Source organism: Mirounga angustirostris, unplaced genomic scaffold, assembly GCF_029215605.1.
Source record: "Mirounga angustirostris isolate CCGP_5_RB_7025 unplaced genomic scaffold, mMirAng1.0.hap1 SCAF_10, whole genome shotgun sequence".
In the NCBI taxonomy this organism is placed as follows: domain Eukaryota; kingdom Metazoa; phylum Chordata; class Mammalia; order Carnivora; family Phocidae; genus Mirounga; species Mirounga angustirostris.
The window spans coordinates 39,585,614-39,603,295 of record NW_026991718.1 but is presented as its reverse complement, the minus strand read 5'-3'; the positions used below and the strand labels follow the sequence as shown (position 1 = coordinate 39,603,295).

Sequence of the window (17,682 nt, the reverse complement as noted above, 5' to 3'; positions counted from 1 at the left end):
ACTCTTGGTTTCAGCTCAGGTTGTGATCTCGGGGTCATGAGATCAAGTCCCACATTGGGCTTTGCACTCAGCATGGAGTTTTCTTGAGACACTCTCTCCCTCTCCTTCTTTCCCTCCCTGCTGCTCTCTCTCTCTCTCTCTCAAAAATAAATAAATTAAAAAAAAAAGATTTTTCTCTATACCAATGAGGGACTCAAACTCACAACCCTGAGATCAAGAGTGGCTCGCTTCGCCAACTGAGCCAGCCAGGTGCCCCGACTGGAATACTTTTGAAGCTATATTAGAGGAAAGTAGTAGAGTGCCACCTCCTCTTTCAAAATCAGAGAGAAAACGAAAATAAAGCCTATGTAATTTTGCCGAGAACAGTAACACGAAATGATCAGAAGCTGGAAAGTCTGTAGTAAACTGAGAAAGGAAAGTGAACTTGTTAGAGGAAAACACAGAGGCATAAAACTTATGCTGATAAATTGTCATCTCCTCTCTACCTCATCTTTCGTATTTCCCCAACTGGAAATGAGGCCAAAAGTGTCCTTGACAGCTGATTTGGCTGTATAATCAGGAGCAGCTAGAGCAACCCGTGACTCTGTTTCCCTGTTTCATAGATGAAGAAACCAAGGCTTCATGATATGAACTTGACCTTTCCAGAGTCACACAGGAATTATTGGAACCCTAATGCAAACCAAAATCCTCACGACTTTGGATTCTGCATGGTTCTTCATCTTAAGAACAGCAGGGAAGATGAGTTTCTTGCACAACTTTATTTTTTACATCTAAAGAATGCTTAATAATCATTTATTGGGATGTTTCAGTGGGATTTTTATACATGGGAAAATTCTTAGAACTCATGGAATGAGTAGGCTGTGTCCTCTTGCTCAAATCTTAACTCATCCATAAAATGATTTAACTCCATATTTACAAAAAGACTACATGACATGGCTGGGAAAATTCATTATGACCACAGCAGATACATCATGAACAGACTGTAGCGATGTGAACAGAGCTCCAAACATATACTTCTATATTAAGCTGGTGTTACATGCCAGGCAACTTTTGGACCACCTGGAAGGAATATTCATTCCTTCAGAAATAGTAAACCAAAAAATACAATCTGGGAAAAAATTTCTTCAGGTAATGAATGCTTTGTAAAAGGAATCCAAGAACAGAAAGTAAATATTTTCTGCAAAGTACTTGCTGGTGAATAATATAATGAATACCACAGGCTATAAACACCTGGTTCTTTCCCCAAGCTTTGTGAATTTGTCTGAGCGATATACATGGCACTTGAAACACTTCATCTCTACTTTGTAGTGTGGAGGGTAGTGATCTAAAGCCATGAGAACACCACCTATAATCTTTGCTGCAAGTACTCTGACATTATGGCTTGAAAGCAGTCATAGGCAATGCATAACTTAGTATGACTATGTTCCATTAAAACTTTATTTATCCACACTGAAATTTGAATTTGATATAATTTTCATGTCACAAACTATTATCCTTCTTTGATTTATTTGGGGAACCATTAAAAAAATGTAAAAAACATTCTTTTTTTTTTAAGATTTTATTTATTTATTTGACAGAGAGAGACAGAGAACACAAGCAGGGGGAGGGGGAGAGGGAGAAGCAGGCTTCCCGCAGAGCAGGGAGCCCGATGCGGGGCTCGATCCCAGGACCCTGGGACCCTGGGACCATGACCTGAGCCGAAGGCAGACACTTAAGGACTGAGCCACCCAGGTGTCCCTGTAAAAAACATTCTTAGCTCACAGGCCCTATGGAAACAGGCAGGAGGCTAGTTGGCCTGCTCTACACAGTTGCTTTTTGTTTGGCCTCTGCCTGATGTTGCAAATCACCAAATGCTCTGAGGGGATACAATAGTGGTAAATATAAACTTCAGTGAACTTCCCTTCTCTTTGATATCTTGACTCCTTAAGTCCTGGCTGATTTCATTGACTCTGATGTCTTCACATCAACTGGGTTTTATTGTTGTTGTTTTATTTTAGTATTGAAATACTAATACTAATACCAGCATTTATAGTGGTTCTTGATGGAAAAGTCAGTCTGACATTAATATTCCATTAGAATGGAAAGCAGAAGTCTATATACATTTTTTTTATTTAAATTTTTTTTTTTTTTTTTTTTTTTTTTAAGTAGGCTCAATGCCTACTTAAAGCTCAGGGCTTCAACTCAGGGCCCTGAGATCAAAAGATGGACACTTAACCCACTGAGCCACCCAGGTCTCCCAGAAGTCTATATACATTAATTTTAATCTGCTACTTTCACTATCATGAGCCTCTTTCCACATTGACAAACATATTTTCACGATGGCAGAGCATTCCATCCGACGAATGCATCATGATTTTATTTCACAATTCTCTATCTGGGGACAATGAGATTGTTTCCAGCTTTTCACCCGATGAACACACTTGTACAGGTTTACTTGTGTGCCTGGTTATTTTCTGGATATAAAATCCTAGAAGCGTATAGATGAGCCAAAGGTGTACCCACGTAAAGGCTCTTCATAGCTATTGCCAAATGTCCTTTCAGAAATGTGACACACGGCCACGCCCAGCAGCTGTTTCCCAGCAGAGGGGCCTGCGCTGGGTGCAATTGTTTCAGCCTTTGCCAATCAGTAGATGAAAAATGGTATCTCTGTGCTGTTTCGGTTTGCATCTCTTCGAGGGCGATAGGTGTGGCTGGCTGATAATGGCTTCCTCCCAAAGATATGTCCCTGTACTAATCCCTGGAGCCTGTGGATGTTACCTTATAAGGAAAAGGGGTCTTTGCAGATGTGATTAAGTTAAGGAACTTGAGTGGGGAGATTATCCAAGATTATCTGGGTGAGCCCTAAATGACATCACAAGTGTCCTTCCTTATAAGAAGGAAGCAGAGAGAGACTGGACAGAGGAGGGGGCCGTGTGACCAGAGGCAGAAAGTGCAGTGAGCAGATTTCACAGATCAGAGGCAGCCACCAGAAGCTGGAAGAGGCAAGGAACACACTCTCACTACAGCCTCAGGAGGGAATTTGGCCCTGCCAACACCTTGATTTTGATTTAGTGAAACTCATTTTGGACTTCCGGCCTCCCCACCAGTGAGAGAATGCATTGCCAGTGTTTTAAGCCACCAAGTTTGTGGTAATTTGTTACAGCAACCACGGGAAACTAATACAATAGGGTTTTCATATGTTTATGGACCACATGAAAAACTTCCTTTTAGAGACTTATAAAAACGAAATATCACACGATAATATGAATAGTATAATTCTATTTATGTGGAAGTAAATCTGAACGTTTGCATATGTGTTTACATGTGCCTGGGAAAATGTCTGGAAGGATACATACATCCAACCAGTGCCTCCTTGGAGTGAGGTGTGGCAAGCGGGGCAGGAGGGACTTTTACCTTGTACTCAAGATACTATTCGAGATCCATGGATATTGTTTGAAAAAGGTTTGAGACTGTATTCATGTATTAATTGTGTAAAAAAGAGATAAAGCATCTTTGGTTGTGATAAATGGTAAAATACGTAGAAAGCAGAACAAAACAGGCTCACTCCTCTCACCTGTTCCTTTTCTCAAATGTATTTATTGATAACTTGGTGTGTATCTTCGCAGACTTTTCTATGCAGAAACAAATATATATATATAATATATAATACTTACATATATATAAATATATATATATATTTAATTTTTAAAAAAACAAAATGAAAGGGAGGGCCGTATATACTATTGTCTTTCATTTAATGTTTCTCCAAAATCATTCTAGGATCCCTATGTGCCGGGGCCTCATTCTGTTGAGCTGGTTGCTGCACAGAGGCTCACTGTGAGACCCAGAACCCCTCTTCCCAACCTCCCTGCTGCTTTGAACTTCCTTGTATCTGTGACTTTGTCCATGTGTGGGGGAATCACGGTAGAAAACTCCCCTGCCAGTTGCGTTGAAAATAGTTTTAGGTATTCCCATACTGCCTTTCAGTCTGCTTTTAAAACGGATGCTCTCGCCAACACTTCCCCACTGTGGATGGCACGAGATCCACTTTTTTAAACTTTCCCAAACTGGTTGGAGAGGGATGCTATCTTAATGTAACTCCAAGAGGCATTTCTTTCAGCACGAGGCTGGTTGGGCTACTTTTTATATGCTCCTTGGCTTCTGAGGCAGCTTTGTGAAAGGCTTCAGAGGTCACAGGCACACAATTTTCCTTCGCAACGAACCCAATCCGAATCCTTTCTGAAACCAGGGCTGTGAGTTATTCGTTGACGGACCTGGTCCGCAACTATGGGGCAAAGGTGATCTTTGGGATTTCAGCGGCGGGTGACTTTAGACACCTGAACAAGGTAAAAAACCTGGACTAGGGAGGGGGCGCGTTGGAACCCCACAGGAAGGAGGGGCGGAAGGCCGCCCGGCAGATTCCGGGGTGCCATAAATTTGCCCGATCCTCTGCCCTACGCATCCGGCGAGGGCCAGCAAGCTGGCGGGATCCCGCGCTCGGAGGAACTCCAGGCAGCGAGTGTCCGCGGCGGGTCTGTGTGTCCGAAGCTTTCCCGCAGGGGGCAGTGCCGCCCGCCAGCGCGCCGCTGCGGTGGGAGGGGGTGTGGAAGCGGTGCGGAGTTCTGGGGGTTCTTTGGAAGAAAGTTAGGGGATGCCTAGCGGTGGGGGCGGTGGGCCGGAGGGTGCAGGCGGGCCGCCGCGGGTGCGGGGCGAGGCGCAGGGGAGGGGGTCAGGGCGGGGGGGGGCGAGGGCGGTACGCGCGGCGGGGAGGCGCAGCCCCCGGAAGGTGTGAGCGAGCGGTGTGCGAGTGTGAATGCGAGTGAGTGTGTGCGCGCCGGAGCTCTCCGGGTTCCGCGAGGCGCGCGGGTGTCAGCTTGCAGCCGGGGCTCCTCCCTCCGGCCCCCCTGCCCAGACCGGCGATCCCTCCTTCCTCCGGCGCTCGCCCCTCCCCGGCGGGCCAGGCGCTGGGACGCCCCGGCGGAGCAGGCGGCGGCGGCGAGTTGGGGAGCCCTGGGCTGGGCGCTGCCGGAGGGGCCCGAGCCGAGCCGCCCCCGCCCCGGCCCGGCCGCGCCGGCCCGTTTCCCGCGGGGCCACGCCCTGTCAAACTTTGTTGCTGCGGCCGCCGCGGCGGCGAGCCGAGCGGGCCGGCGAGCGGGAGGGAGGGAGGGAGGGGCGGGCGCCGGGCCGGGCCGGGCCGGGCGCGGGCTGCGAGGGGCTCCGAGAGCGGCGGCCCCGGCCCGCGCGGCCCCACCATGCCCCAGCTCGGCGGCGGCGGCGGCGGGGGAGGCGGCGGCGGCGGCGGCGGCTCGGGCGCCGGGGCGGCCGGCGGAGGGGACGACCTCGGGGCGAACGACGAGCTGATCCCCTTCCAAGACGAGGGGGGCGAGGAGCAGGAGCCGAGCAGCGACAGTGCCTCCGCGCAGCGGGACCTGGACGAGGTCAAGTCGTCCCTGGTCAACGAGTCGGAGAACCAGAGCAGCAGCTCGGACTCGGAGGTAAGGAGGCTCCCGCGGCCGACCCCGGGGGACCCCGGCCCCGCGCCCGCTCACCCGCCCTCGCCTTTGTGTCTCCTCCGCAGGCGGAGAGGCGCCCGCAGCCCGCCCGGGACGCCTTCCAGAAGCCGCGGGACTATTTCGCCGAAGGTACGTGCGGGTCGGGGCAGCCCCCAGTCTCCGGCCCCGTTGCGCCCAGCGCCTCAGCTCAGGCCGCCCACGGTTCCCCTGGCCCCGTGGCCGTGCCCCTGCTCTCCGCCCGCCGCGGCGACAGCCGTCCTGGAGCGCGGTCCCCGCCCCGGGTCCCCTGCCGCCGCGCTGTCCCGGGGGCCCGGGCCTCACCCCCGCCTCGGTCTTGCCCGCAGTGAGAAGGCCCCAGGACGGCGCGTTCTTTAAGGGCCCCCCGTACCCTGGGTACCCGTTTCTGATGATCCCGGACTTGAGCAGTCCGTACCTCTCCAACGGACCCTTGTCTCCCGGAGGAGCGCGCACGGTGAGTGCCTGTCGGGCCGCGCCCGGGCGGGTGGGAGGCCGGGCCGGCGGGATGCGACCCGGGCTCGGCGATGGGGTGGGGGATGGGGCCGTCCCGGGAGGATCCTGGCAGAACATGTTTGCGGAGTTGAACTGTTCTGCGGCGGCCGAGCGTTAGGCTGCGCTGGGCAGTGTCTGGATGAAAGTAAAGTTCCTTTACATTTTCCCCTTCTGTTGGGGAGAGGCTTTGGGGTCCACTTCTGGGGGTGTTCCCTGGCCTCCAAAATTCTTTGCTGGCAGTAAAGGAAAACTTGGATTTGTGCCGGCTTTTTTTGGCGCGGGGGGCGGGGGGGGTCTCGCTTTCCTTCCTGGAAATCCGTCAGCTTTCCCTGGCAGTTAGGCAATGGGCCGGGGGAGCTGGGTTGGCGACGTTGCCCCCGACTTCAATTTCACTGAGCGGCTCCGAGTTGGTTCCTAAGAAACCCAGTATTCGTGGCGGATTATTCACCACCACTGCCCCCCCCCCCCAAGCCCTCGAGCAGGGGCCTCAACTGTTCTGTGGAGCTTGGGATTTTAAACTCGCCTAGATGATTTGGAGGGTGACCCGAGGCATTCTTCAAGTTGAGGAACTTGGCTTTTTCCCCCTTTGTTGCCGGCTTTTCTCATTTAAAGCGAGCGCTGCGACACTTTAAACCTGTTAATGGGCGCGCATTGTGTGCTGTGCGCTGGCATTTAGAGCCGTGATTAAGCAAATTGACCGGGCCCCAGACGACGTGCAAATGAGGGCGGATTCCATCGCCCCCTCCCTGGCCCTAAACTCGCGCCCCCCGCGTCGCGAGGGGCGCAGCCCTGGGCCGGCGAGGCCTTTGTGTCCCCCGAGCCGCCACCTCACCCCACCCCAGGACCGACTGCCCAGGTGCTAGGTCCGATGGCAGATCTTCGGTGAGCACCTACTTACTGTGACTGTGTGTCAGGCTCTTGCGCGTCGTCCCTTGGGCGCCACGCGCGCCTTGGTGGTTCTCTTTGCTTCCCAGTGCCCGCCAGTGCGTTCTTGATTCGGGGGCGGGAGCTGTTGGCGCCTGAGGAGCAGGCCCGACAAACTCACTTTTTGTTTAAGCTGTCCTTAAATAGTGATCGTAATTGAAGGGCCGCCTGAGAAGTGCTCGGTGATGAATGGGCGCTGCCTGCTGACGTGGTACAGGGTCGGTGGAGAGTGGAGGCACGGCTGTGGGTTCGGTGGAGGCGCTCTCCTGGCCGGAAGGGATGTGGCAGTGGAGGTAGGGGGCTCTGACCTGGGGAGAGGGGCGTGGGACCACACACCTTCACCTTTCAAGAAGGGAAGGAAGGCCCCGCCGCTTTGTCCCTGCTGTGGAGCTCCCCAGGAAGTCCTGAATATAAGCTGGATACGGGCATCTGACTGGTGCCTTTTCTCATTCATATTGAAAGTGGGTGAAGTAAAAGTTGAGCAAAACAAGCTGCAGGGACTTCGTTTAGGTTTCCACTGATTCCCTTCCCTGTGCGCAGATGGAGCTCAGTTCTGCAAGGGTTTTGAAAGCTCACTTTTTGCTCAGGTCCCTGTCACTTTGTGTGCGAGAGGGTGATGCTAACACAGTCCCATTTTTCCATTTACCATTACATGTCTGGAAAGAGGAGTCTGGGAGGCGTTAAGGTCCATGAATCAGCACTGATCCAGGTCCTGGTGCAGATAAAGTCTCCAGAAATGTCCCAGATATGACCAATCATTTCCCTCAAGCAGGCTCTTCCTTCCACCCACCCAATTCTCTTTAGGGTGTTTTGATTCTTCCTCTTTGAACCCTGACTCTGACAACTGCCTGTCTTCATCTGTTGCTCCCCACCCCCACCCCAAGAGCTCCAGGGGGACAGTTTTTCTGTTTGCGTCCTGTCCCTTCTTTCTTCCTTCTACCATCTTCTCCTGCCCTTCCTTCCTTCCTTCCTTCCTTCCTTCTTCCACCTTCCATGTTCTTTTGCCTAAGAACTTCCACAGGCTGATTCTCGCTGGTACTGGGGATTCCTGATGACTAAATCCAGGCCTGCCAGGGAATTTTGGAGTCCTCCTCGGAGAAGCCAACCTTTCTTTCCCTGCCTGTTTCTGACCGTCCCTGCTCATTCCTGCAGCCGTTCCCGGCCTGGGCCCATGTCACTGTCCTCCTTTTAAGCCTCCAGGGACACTCAAGTCTTCTTGCATGCAACCTTTCAGAAGGAACTTAAGTGTGCCCTGTCCCACTCCCATACGTAGTCTTGCTCCCCTGGTGAACTGCCCCGACAGAAGTTCAGTTTCTCTGTAGTTTCTGTGCCCCTTCTGTGCCCATAGTTGTGTTAGGCCTGCCTGGTTACAAAGTTCATTGATGTGCCGGGGAAGTTTCCTGCTGTTAGATGAGCTCCATAGAACCTACTAATTTTGACCTTATCCTTGAGCATCATGGGTTTTTAGGAAAGCAAGTGAGGAAACACTTAAGCACTTGATTGTCTGGACTGTAAGGTTGAGATGATGCTTTTCCTGTGGTTGATTATATTGTTATAATTAATGTGATTCTCACAGTGGGCAAATTGTAGGTGCAGACAAAGTGGCCCTCAGTTGGGGTCCAAGCCTGGTAAAATGAATGTAGATAGTGGGTAGAGGAGGGGTGGGGGCGAGCAGCTGACGTGGGGGCGGGGTGCCTGGAATATATGATCTGGTCTCTCTTTTGGCATCCCAGGTCTTTTTTTGTTTTATTACTACATTTCACGACCTTAGGCGTTGCTCCTCTAAAGCCTCTAAGTAGTATAAAATTGGATGACTTCACTTCTGTGCTGCTCTCACACTTTCTGGAAATACCAAGCCACAACCAAAGTCGGGATTGGCTGGGGCATCCTCAGGGTGTTAATTGACCCTAGGAATAGCAAGCAGCAGGGCTGCGACACCCTCATCCCCTGGCGTAATTCCTGCTGGGGTGACCGGGGGCTGGCCCGTCCTACAGTTTGGCCTTCTTCTCTTCCCTATGCCTTACCTTTGCCCTGCACTCTGGCTTGGCTGGGAGGCTGGGAAGTGGCCTCTTCCTGAGGCTCTTTAGAGAAGAGGTCCCCTTAGCCTGGGGTGTGTGCCAAGCCTCCAAGCCATGATTCATTCTCCTCTGGAGCCCTGGGGACCCTGTAGCCTATGAAGAGATGAATAAGTGCCAGAAACCGTCTTTTACTCCTTCAAATAGGCACCCTGAAATTATACATTCATTCATGAAAAGGCTTCACAAGTTTACTAAACCACCTTGGTGCCGGTGACTGTTTTTTTTTGTTTTTTTAAAGATTTTATTTATTTATTCATGACAGACAGAGAGAGAGAGAGGCAGAGGGAGAAGCAGGCTCCCGAGGAGCAGGGAGCCTGATGCGGGACTCGATCCCAGGACCCTGAGATCATGACCTGAGCCGAAGGCAGACGCTTAACCATCTGAGCCACCCAGGTGCCCCGGTGACTGGTTTTTTGTTAGGAAAACGTAAGCCAACGCAGAAGAAAGTGGATGTTAAAAATAGTGTAAGACTAGTAAGAGCCCAAACGAAAATGCTGAATGTGGTTCAGTGACTTAGCTAGGAGCTGGTAGAAAGGAGTTGGACCATTACGTGAGTGCTGACAACATTTTGGAGAAGAACAGTTCTAGGTAGAGTTGCCAAGGGAGTCTGTGGTTTTGGGGTCCAATTTCTGCATTTAAGAGCTACTATCATGCAGCTCAAGCATCACCCTTTGGCACCTTCCTCAGACCAGCTCAACTAAGGTTTCTGTAGGAAATGGTTCTGTTCTCCAAATGTGTGCTTGTTTTCAGTCCTTCGGATCCCACCGCTGCCCATGGTCAGTCTTGCTAGCATCCTGGATGCGTCTGCTTCCTTCCTGATACAAAGGAACCCCAGCAGAAATCTTTGTGTACAGAGAGAAGTGGTCTGTCTTTAGGAATTGTATGTAAAAGTGAATAAGTAAATCCTTTTCTTTGGGAAGATCAGTATAAACATGCTGCTTTTGGTAAAATTCTTTAAAGCCATTTCATCTAAATATAACTTCTGTTCCATTTTTTTTTTTCTAAATATAACTCAGGGTTTAATGAGGGTTTTTTTACATGGAACGAGTTTTTGCAGGGGCCCTGCCTGAGTTGCTGCAGTTTTGGCACTTGGATTGCTGGGGTGATGGGGTGACAAATGGTGACACAGTTTGTGGAGGGAACCTGAAAGCTGTCTGTCTTTTTCCTTTGGGTAGGTCTGCAGATCCGGTGGGGAATGCCTGACTTGCTTTACTTTTGGAAAGTTATAGGTTGGACTCATTCTTTATTGATCTCACTTCATGGAATTCTGGAGGAGAAAGTAGGCTAGGACACAAAAATCTAACTTTTAACAGAGTGTTCCTGCCTTTACAGTGATGTGCAGAGTTACCCAAAAAATTGCAACCTGAAAAATAATTTAAATGATTAACTTGTTGGAAGCTGCAATAATCCAAATCTATGTAATGCAACTCTCCTACTTATATTCCAACTTAGAATCAACTTTACTTGCCAAACTGGAGAAATTTAGGTTGGCACCCTTAAGATTAATTTACAACTCCTCAACTTCGTCTGATATTTACTGAGGACCTGTCATGGGCCGTGGGAAAGAGGATGAAGTAGACCCAGCTTTGCCCTATAGGGCTAAATATTGAAGTAGTGTGAACACAGACCACTCTAATAGGAAGTCTTTGTTAGGAGTCAACAAAGTCCAGAAAAGAATTTTCAGAGGAAAAAGAATAGAAAAGTTGTTTTGGGCTAGCATGATCAAGGAACATAAGGAGAGGAAGTTGTTTTAAACTAGTCCCTGAGGTGCCTGGCTGGCTCAGTTGGTAGAGCATGTGACTCTTGATCCCGAGGTTGTGAGTTCGAGTCCCACATAGGGTGTAGAGATTACTTAAAAATAAAATCTAAAAAAAGCAAACCCCCCAAACCTAAACTAGTCCCTGAAACTTGGTCATTCTTTAATTCAAAGTGATTTCTTGTTAATTATAAAAACTTAAACAGTACAGTCTTCTTTTAACCCCAATCATGAGGTAGAAGCCAGCCCTTGGAGAGCAAAGGCCAAAAGTTCAGGGCTGTTGGGGGTAATACAAGTTATTCCATTTGCCTGGAAGGATGAGGGGTCATGGCATGGGAGGCCTTGAATGTCAGTGAAGGAATCCAGTCTTAATCAAGAAGCAGCAGAGAACCATTGAAAGTTATGCTGGGAAGTGATGTGACTGGTATGTGTGCTTAGATCATAGTGATTGGAGGGAGAGGACCTGGAAGGAGCTACGAGGGTTAGGAGACTCCTAGGAGTCCGGGGTGAGGTGAAAAGTGCCCAAGAGTATCTGAATAGAAAGGAAAGATAGGATGGGAGAGACTGGAATGGTTGCTTGAATTTCTGCAGGGAGGGGTAGTAAGTGAAGGCAGAAAGTGGCTGATGTCACAGTTAATTCTCACCGTCTAAGCCTTGGTAACCTGGGAGAATGACTTCTTCCAGGTGGGGCCCTGGTGCGCCATCTTTGCCTGCCCCATGCTGAACAGATGCTCAGTGACCATTTTGGCAATAGCAGAGCTCACACAGGCTGTGAGGGGTTTTCGTTTGGAGGAACTGCCTGAGTTTCATTGGAGACGCATGGGTCTGAGGGGATGATGAGTGGACAGTTGAAATTGCAGCAACCGGATGATGCAAGGGAGCCAGAGAAGAAGGGACAGGATGCTCAGAGCAAAGAAAGAAGTCACTGAGGCAGCATGGAAAGGAGCCCTTGCCAAGGTAAGAGGCGTGCCTAGGTTCTGTGACATCCTGGAAGCTGGTCCTCAGCATCAGATGCCACAGAGAGAGGGGATAAGAAGATGGGGGAGTAAAGAGGAGCTTTGGGAATTTAGCAATTAGGAAGTTATTGGTGCCCAGTGAGACAAGTAATCCAGGCAAGTGGGGGTGATAAAGATGGGGAGACAGAGAGATACTACCTCAGCACTTCCCAGTTGGGTGCCTGGGTGCTGTGCTGTGGATTGGTCCCAGGGAGTGGCCCATCCCTTACTCAGCCAGAACCCCAGACCAGACTCCCACAGTGTCGGGCAGCCTTCCCACGCTACCCCTGTGTACCTTACACATTTTCTGTCTACCGTAACCTGGAAGATGTTGAAAACCAGACTCCAGACAACCCACTGAAGAAGTTTGGCTGCGGTAAGAAGAGGGAAGGAAGAGCCATGGGCCGTGGAGAAGAGTCTATTTGGGATGCTGGAGTGGGAGCTTGTTTGTAGGGCAGTAGGGTAGGGTGGAAGATGAATGGGGGAGAAGACAGGAGGAAGAAGAGATGAGACTAGAACTGGGAAGAAGTCAGTCTTGTTTCAGTGACAGAGGACGCTCAGCAGTAGATGGTCTCCCAATTGTACAGATGAGCCCTGGAGTTGAAGATGAGGATGTGGAGAAAGGCAGAGGCTGAGTTGGGCAGAAATTGAGGGGCAGTGCATCGGATGGCTAGATAGCTTTGGTGTTCTCAAACCAAGGGCCAGTTGGCTAGGGTGAAGGTTCTGGACATTTTGGCAGTACAAGCCCTTCCTCCGCACCCCATGAGAAAACCCAAAACCTTTGGGAACCTTTTAGCTACATGTTAAATAATGAAACATTGTGAGTTGATTGAGAGATAGGACACACCTGGGACATGTTTCCTCGTTTTAATGTCTGCAGCTGGCTGATTTTGAAGGAGGATAAAGATGGGAATCAAAATACAACTCATTTGCTGTCAGAGGCAGATACTGGGATGTGATAAATAATTGGGATGGGAAAGGACTGAATGCTTAAAAGCATGTAGAAAACAACCCAAATGGGCTAGCCTGATAATGTATTTTTGGAGGAGGTTTTGATATGTCCCATGCTTTATTATCTCCTCTCAAACTGGATTGGATTTCAGGGACGATGAAATAAACTGCAGTTTCCAAAACCTTGGCATTCAGGAATGAAGGGAACACAAGGGAAATAAAGGTGACTCGCCTTTTCTTCTGTACCGTATGTTCTGAGTGAACAACGCTGGGGCGCTGTAGAGTTTCTTTCTTCGACTCATAAGGTGTTAGAGATGCTCAGAGTTACCTCCATTGACAGATAACTTTAAGGCTCTAAAATAAATTTCAGAATCTTAAATCTTTTCATTATGTATATAGCCTACAGATTTTCATGGGAAGATGAACAATTAGTTTAGAAACACATTTCAGAGTTTGAAAGTAAAACCATGAAAGTGTTTTCCTAAACATGGCTCTTTTCAGGCGCTTTTGTGGATGTGATAAGGGGTGATAACTTTAGTTACCTGGAGTCCTCAGGATAGGAAATGAACTCACACTCATACTCTCGAACTGTGCTATAGCATTTTAGAAATCTCAGCGGTGAGTCCGCTTCCAGATTCTCTTCCTCTGCCCATCCTTCCATGCTCATGCTCTCTCTCTCTCTCTCTCAAATAAACAAATACATCCTTAAAAAAAGAAAGAAATCTGTTTCATTCAAGAGGAACAAGGCCCCAGGTGTTCACCATAATTGTAGAAAGTAACCATAAAGTAAATATAAACAAAAAATTCCCAAAAGAAGAGACTACAAATAACAACCACATATGTGAAACTAATGTTCAACCTCCTAGGTAGTCAAAAAATGCTAATAAGGAGAAGAATCCCCCCCCCCCCCCACCAAATTACCAGATTTTGTCTTAATATGACTTTTAAATGGTGGCTAATGTAAAGTGGGGGCTCTCATTTGCTGTTCCTGAAGGGTGTTAACAGCTCCGCCCCATTTGGAAAGCACTTGGCAATAGCTTCTAAAACCTTAATATGGGGCGCCTGGGTGGCTCAGTCATTAAGCATCTGCCTTCGGCTTAGGTTGTGCTCTCGGGGTCCAGGGATCGAGCCCCGCATCGGGCTCTCTGCTCCGCAGGAAGCCTGCTTCTCCCTCTCCCACTCCCCCTGCTTGTGTTCCCTTTCTCGCTGTGTCTCTCTGTCAAATAAATTAAAATCTTTAAAAAATGAAAAAATAAATCCTTAATATTTCTCATAGCTTCTAACCTGCTAGGAAGTAGGTAGTTGCTATTCCCATTTTGCTGCTGTGCAAGCAGACTGGTAGGGGTCAAGTGTCTTGTTCAAGGTCACACCACTGGTAATTGACGGCGCAAAGATTTGAACTTGGTTGTGAGTTTAAAGTCTAGGTCTTCCTGTCCTACCCTTGTGACTGACTACTCACACGCCTGATGTAACTAACTCCTCCCATTGGGAGGACGGCTGACCTTTGTTTTTCAGTTCCAAAATCCTGATGGGAGTTACCGGTTGGGGTGGAGGGTGGGTAGATTTGTTCTGACTTTACAAATTGGACCTGGGAACGCACCTTCCCAAATAAACAGTTGTCGAAGTGAGTGGCTGGGGCTTAAGTTGTTCTGGAGGACTGTACTTCGGAGGACTTACATAACCTTTAGTGGGCGGCCCCCAGAAGTTCACCACCGCACGTATACCCTCTTTGGAGGAAAAGTGGCTATCTACTAACATTAGAATTTTTTGAACGTGGGGACAGTTTTTCCTTGTTGAACTCGGTGAGGGCTGGAAGAATACACAAGTGTGTCTTTGGTGTAGAAGAAGGCGGGAGGCGTGAACTTGCTTGCTACCCCTGCAATTTGTATTACAACATAGTTTGGTTAATAAACCAAGCTCTGGTGAACCAAGCGTGCAAATATTATTCCTGTATTGTTTATTTTATAAAATAACGTATAAATTGGTTGCTCTTTTAAAGCTCTCTAAGTTAAAATCAGTGCCAGTCATTTATAACTATTTCAGTAAGTTGACTAATAAAGAAATAAATACTAAACATTTACACAGAATTATTTTGAGAATTGTAGAGAAGGTATTAGTCTCCTTCCTACTCCCCTTTCTCTGTGTGTGTGGGTGTGTGTGTATGTACATGTGTGGGTGTGGGTGGAAGATTGTTTGAAATTAGGATTCAGGTCACTCAGTGCTTTTTCTTTCACTTCCCAAATGATCCTTCAGGTGGTCTTTTTCTGAAAACAATAGCATGGTGGAAAGATTAACAGGAGGGGCTTCTGAGTATGGTTGATAGAATGTGGGGAGGCACTTGGGGTTCTAGCTAAGCCCTTCTGGAAATCTGGGTATTGCAAGACACTAAATCTTAGTGAGATAAATGTCTTATACCTCATACAGTGAATGGGGCCATTATTTGTAGGAACATCTGTTAAAGTGTGGAAAACAAAAAGACATAAATATGAGAGATAGTAACTATGATTAAAAAGAGAGCTGGATCTAGGGACATCTGGCTGGCTCAGTCAGTGGAGCGTGTGACTCTTGATCTCAGGGTCATGAGTTCAAGTCCCATGTTGGGCATAGAGCTTACTTTTTTTTTTAAAGATATTTATTTATTTACTTATTTGAGAGAGAGCGCGCACAAGAGAGCACAAGCAGGATCCCCACTGAGCAGGAACCCGATGCGAGGCTCAATCCCAGGACCCCGGGATCATGACCTGAGCCTCATGACCTGAGCTGAAGGCAGATGCTTTTTTTTTTTTTTAAAGATTTTATTTATTTATTTATTTGACAGAGAGAGAGAGAAAGAGAGCACAAGCAGGGGGAACATTAGGGAGAGGGAGAAGCAGGCTCCCCGCTGAGCAGAGAGCCAGATGTGAGGCTCTATCTCAGGACCCTGGGATCATGACCTTAGCTGAAGGCAGATGCTTAACTGACTGAGCCACCCAGGCGCCCCTAGAGCTTACTTAAAAAAAAAAAAAAAAAAAGATCTAACAATGAGGAAGAAAAAACAAAAGAAATAGGAATAAGTGGTATGAAATGCTGATCAGTTTACAAGTCCAGATTTGTTGGCAGTAGTGATTTCTGATGTTTGGGACTACATTCTTCCCCATAAATTCCAAAAAGGATAAATCGAGGTTGCTAAGGTCAGATGGATTTATAATACATACCTGTTAGGGGTTGGGTGTTCCTCCCTGAGATTCTTTTGCAAGGACCCTGCCTAGGTACCCTGGAGCCCTCCGAGCTGGAAGGAAGCATCCAGCCCACCGAGGAGCACAAGCTCAGGGAGACCGTGAGCTTGGCCAGGATCAAACAGTTATGAAGGATGGAAACCGGACTAGGGCTCAGTTGCATCATTGGGCTTTACTCTCCCCACTACTCAGGGGGATCTACAATGAGCCCCGCAGTGCTACAGAGAAAGTACACCTCAAAATACTTCTTTATTAAACCCTAACACCTGACTCATGATAAGTGACTCACAGACATTTGTCAGATGTTGACAGCATGAATATTTAAACATCAACATTTTAAAAAACAGCCCTGTAGGCACCTGCAGTGTTCCAGGGCACTATATCACACTGTTTACAACTGTTACTGAATTGGATGCTTGCACGTCTGCTCTCATGATCTGTTTTATCCTGGAGGAAGCTGAGACAGAGCTAAGTGAGGGGCCCAGAGTCCCTCCTCTGGAAAGTGTTTGAGGCATCGTTCCAGCCACAGTGCTAGAGTGCCCCTCTACTGAGAGTTGACCACCAAATGCGTGTGAAAATGCCATTTGGAACGAGGCACAAAGAAATGGTGTGTACAAGTTAAAGAGGAGTGCGGAGTAACATGTCTGTATTCATTTTGGTGGCATTTCCAGGCACTTTTAATCCCTACCCTGCCTGGGGTAGTCAGAGCTTTAATGGCTGGTCTCTTTACAGTTTCAGAGATAGTGTTCATTGCTCTCGATCTTTCTTTGCTTTTCTGTGCTCTGCAGCTCCGTTTAATCGATTCCCTCCGATTTCCCTTGTGTTTTTCTTCTCACATCTTGAGGTGGTAAACTTCTTTCTTTAGATACCACGATAGAAAATACTGTCACATGCATCTGTTGACTTGGTCTGTTGCCTGCTTCCTACTCTTGACCAAGTCCCACTTGCTTGTGCATGCATGAATATTCTTTTCTTTTTTTTTAAGATTTATTTTCAGGCAATCTCTACATCCAACCTGGGGCTTGAACCCAGAACCCCTAGATCAGAAGCCGCATGATCCACCAACTGAGCCAGCCAGGTACCCCTGAACATTATTTTCTTCTTCTTCTTCTTTTTTTTTTTTTTAAGATTTTATTTATTTGAGAGAGAGAGAACACAAGTGGGTAGAGGGGCAGAGGGAGAAGCAGACTCCCTGTTGAGCAGGGAGCCTGATGTGGGACTCAATCCCAGGACCCCGGGATCATGACCTGAGCTGAAGGCAGACGCTTAATGACTGAGCCACCCAGGTGCCCTGAATATTATTTTCTATGTAAATTGGATATAGTCTTTGCTTATCAATTATATTATCTATTGAACTATTTTCTAGGAGGACCGCAGAGAGGAGAGGTAGAATATTAGAGTAGGCATGTTAAAGATACGTGACATGAAAACACTTTACAACATAAGCTTTTCTTTTCTTTTTTTTTTTATTTTTTTAAAGATTTTATTTATTTATTTATTTGAGAGAGAGAGAGAGAGAGAAACAGCATGAGAGGGGAGAGGGTCAGAGGGAGAAGCAGGCTCCCCGCTGAGCCGGGAGCCCGATGTGGGACTCGATCCCAGGACTCCGGGACCATGACCTGAGCCGAAGGCAGTCGCTTAACCAACTGAGCCACCCAGGCGCCCTACAACATAAGCTTTTCTGTTATAAAATGCTTGTCAGGGAGCGCCTGGGTGGCTCAGTCATTAAGCGTCTGCCTTCGGCTCAGGTCATGATCCCAG

At 48.2% G+C, this 17,682-nt stretch overlaps 1 protein-coding gene across 3 annotated transcripts in view; it reads left to right on the top strand.

Annotated features, from left to right (window-relative positions):
• Nucleotides 1-5,212: 5,212 nt before the first annotated feature.
• The window catches only part of TCF7L1 (transcription factor 7 like 1), a 151,812-nt gene continuing 139,342 nt past the window's right edge, over nt 5,213-17,682 (top strand). For 2 of the 3 annotated variants that reach the window (XM_045884655.3, XM_045884654.3), the window contains exons 1-3: nt 5,217-5,474; nt 5,558-5,621; nt 5,837-5,964. In XM_045884655.3, the coding sequence (XP_045740611.1) occupies nt 5,232-5,474; nt 5,558-5,621; nt 5,837-5,964 (435 nt within the window). In that variant the 5' untranslated portion in view covers nt 5,217-5,231. Of the gene's footprint in view, nt 5,475-5,557; nt 5,622-5,836; nt 5,965-17,682 lie in introns of all 3 variants that reach the window. The other variant, XR_010405577.1, reaches the window with a different exon arrangement.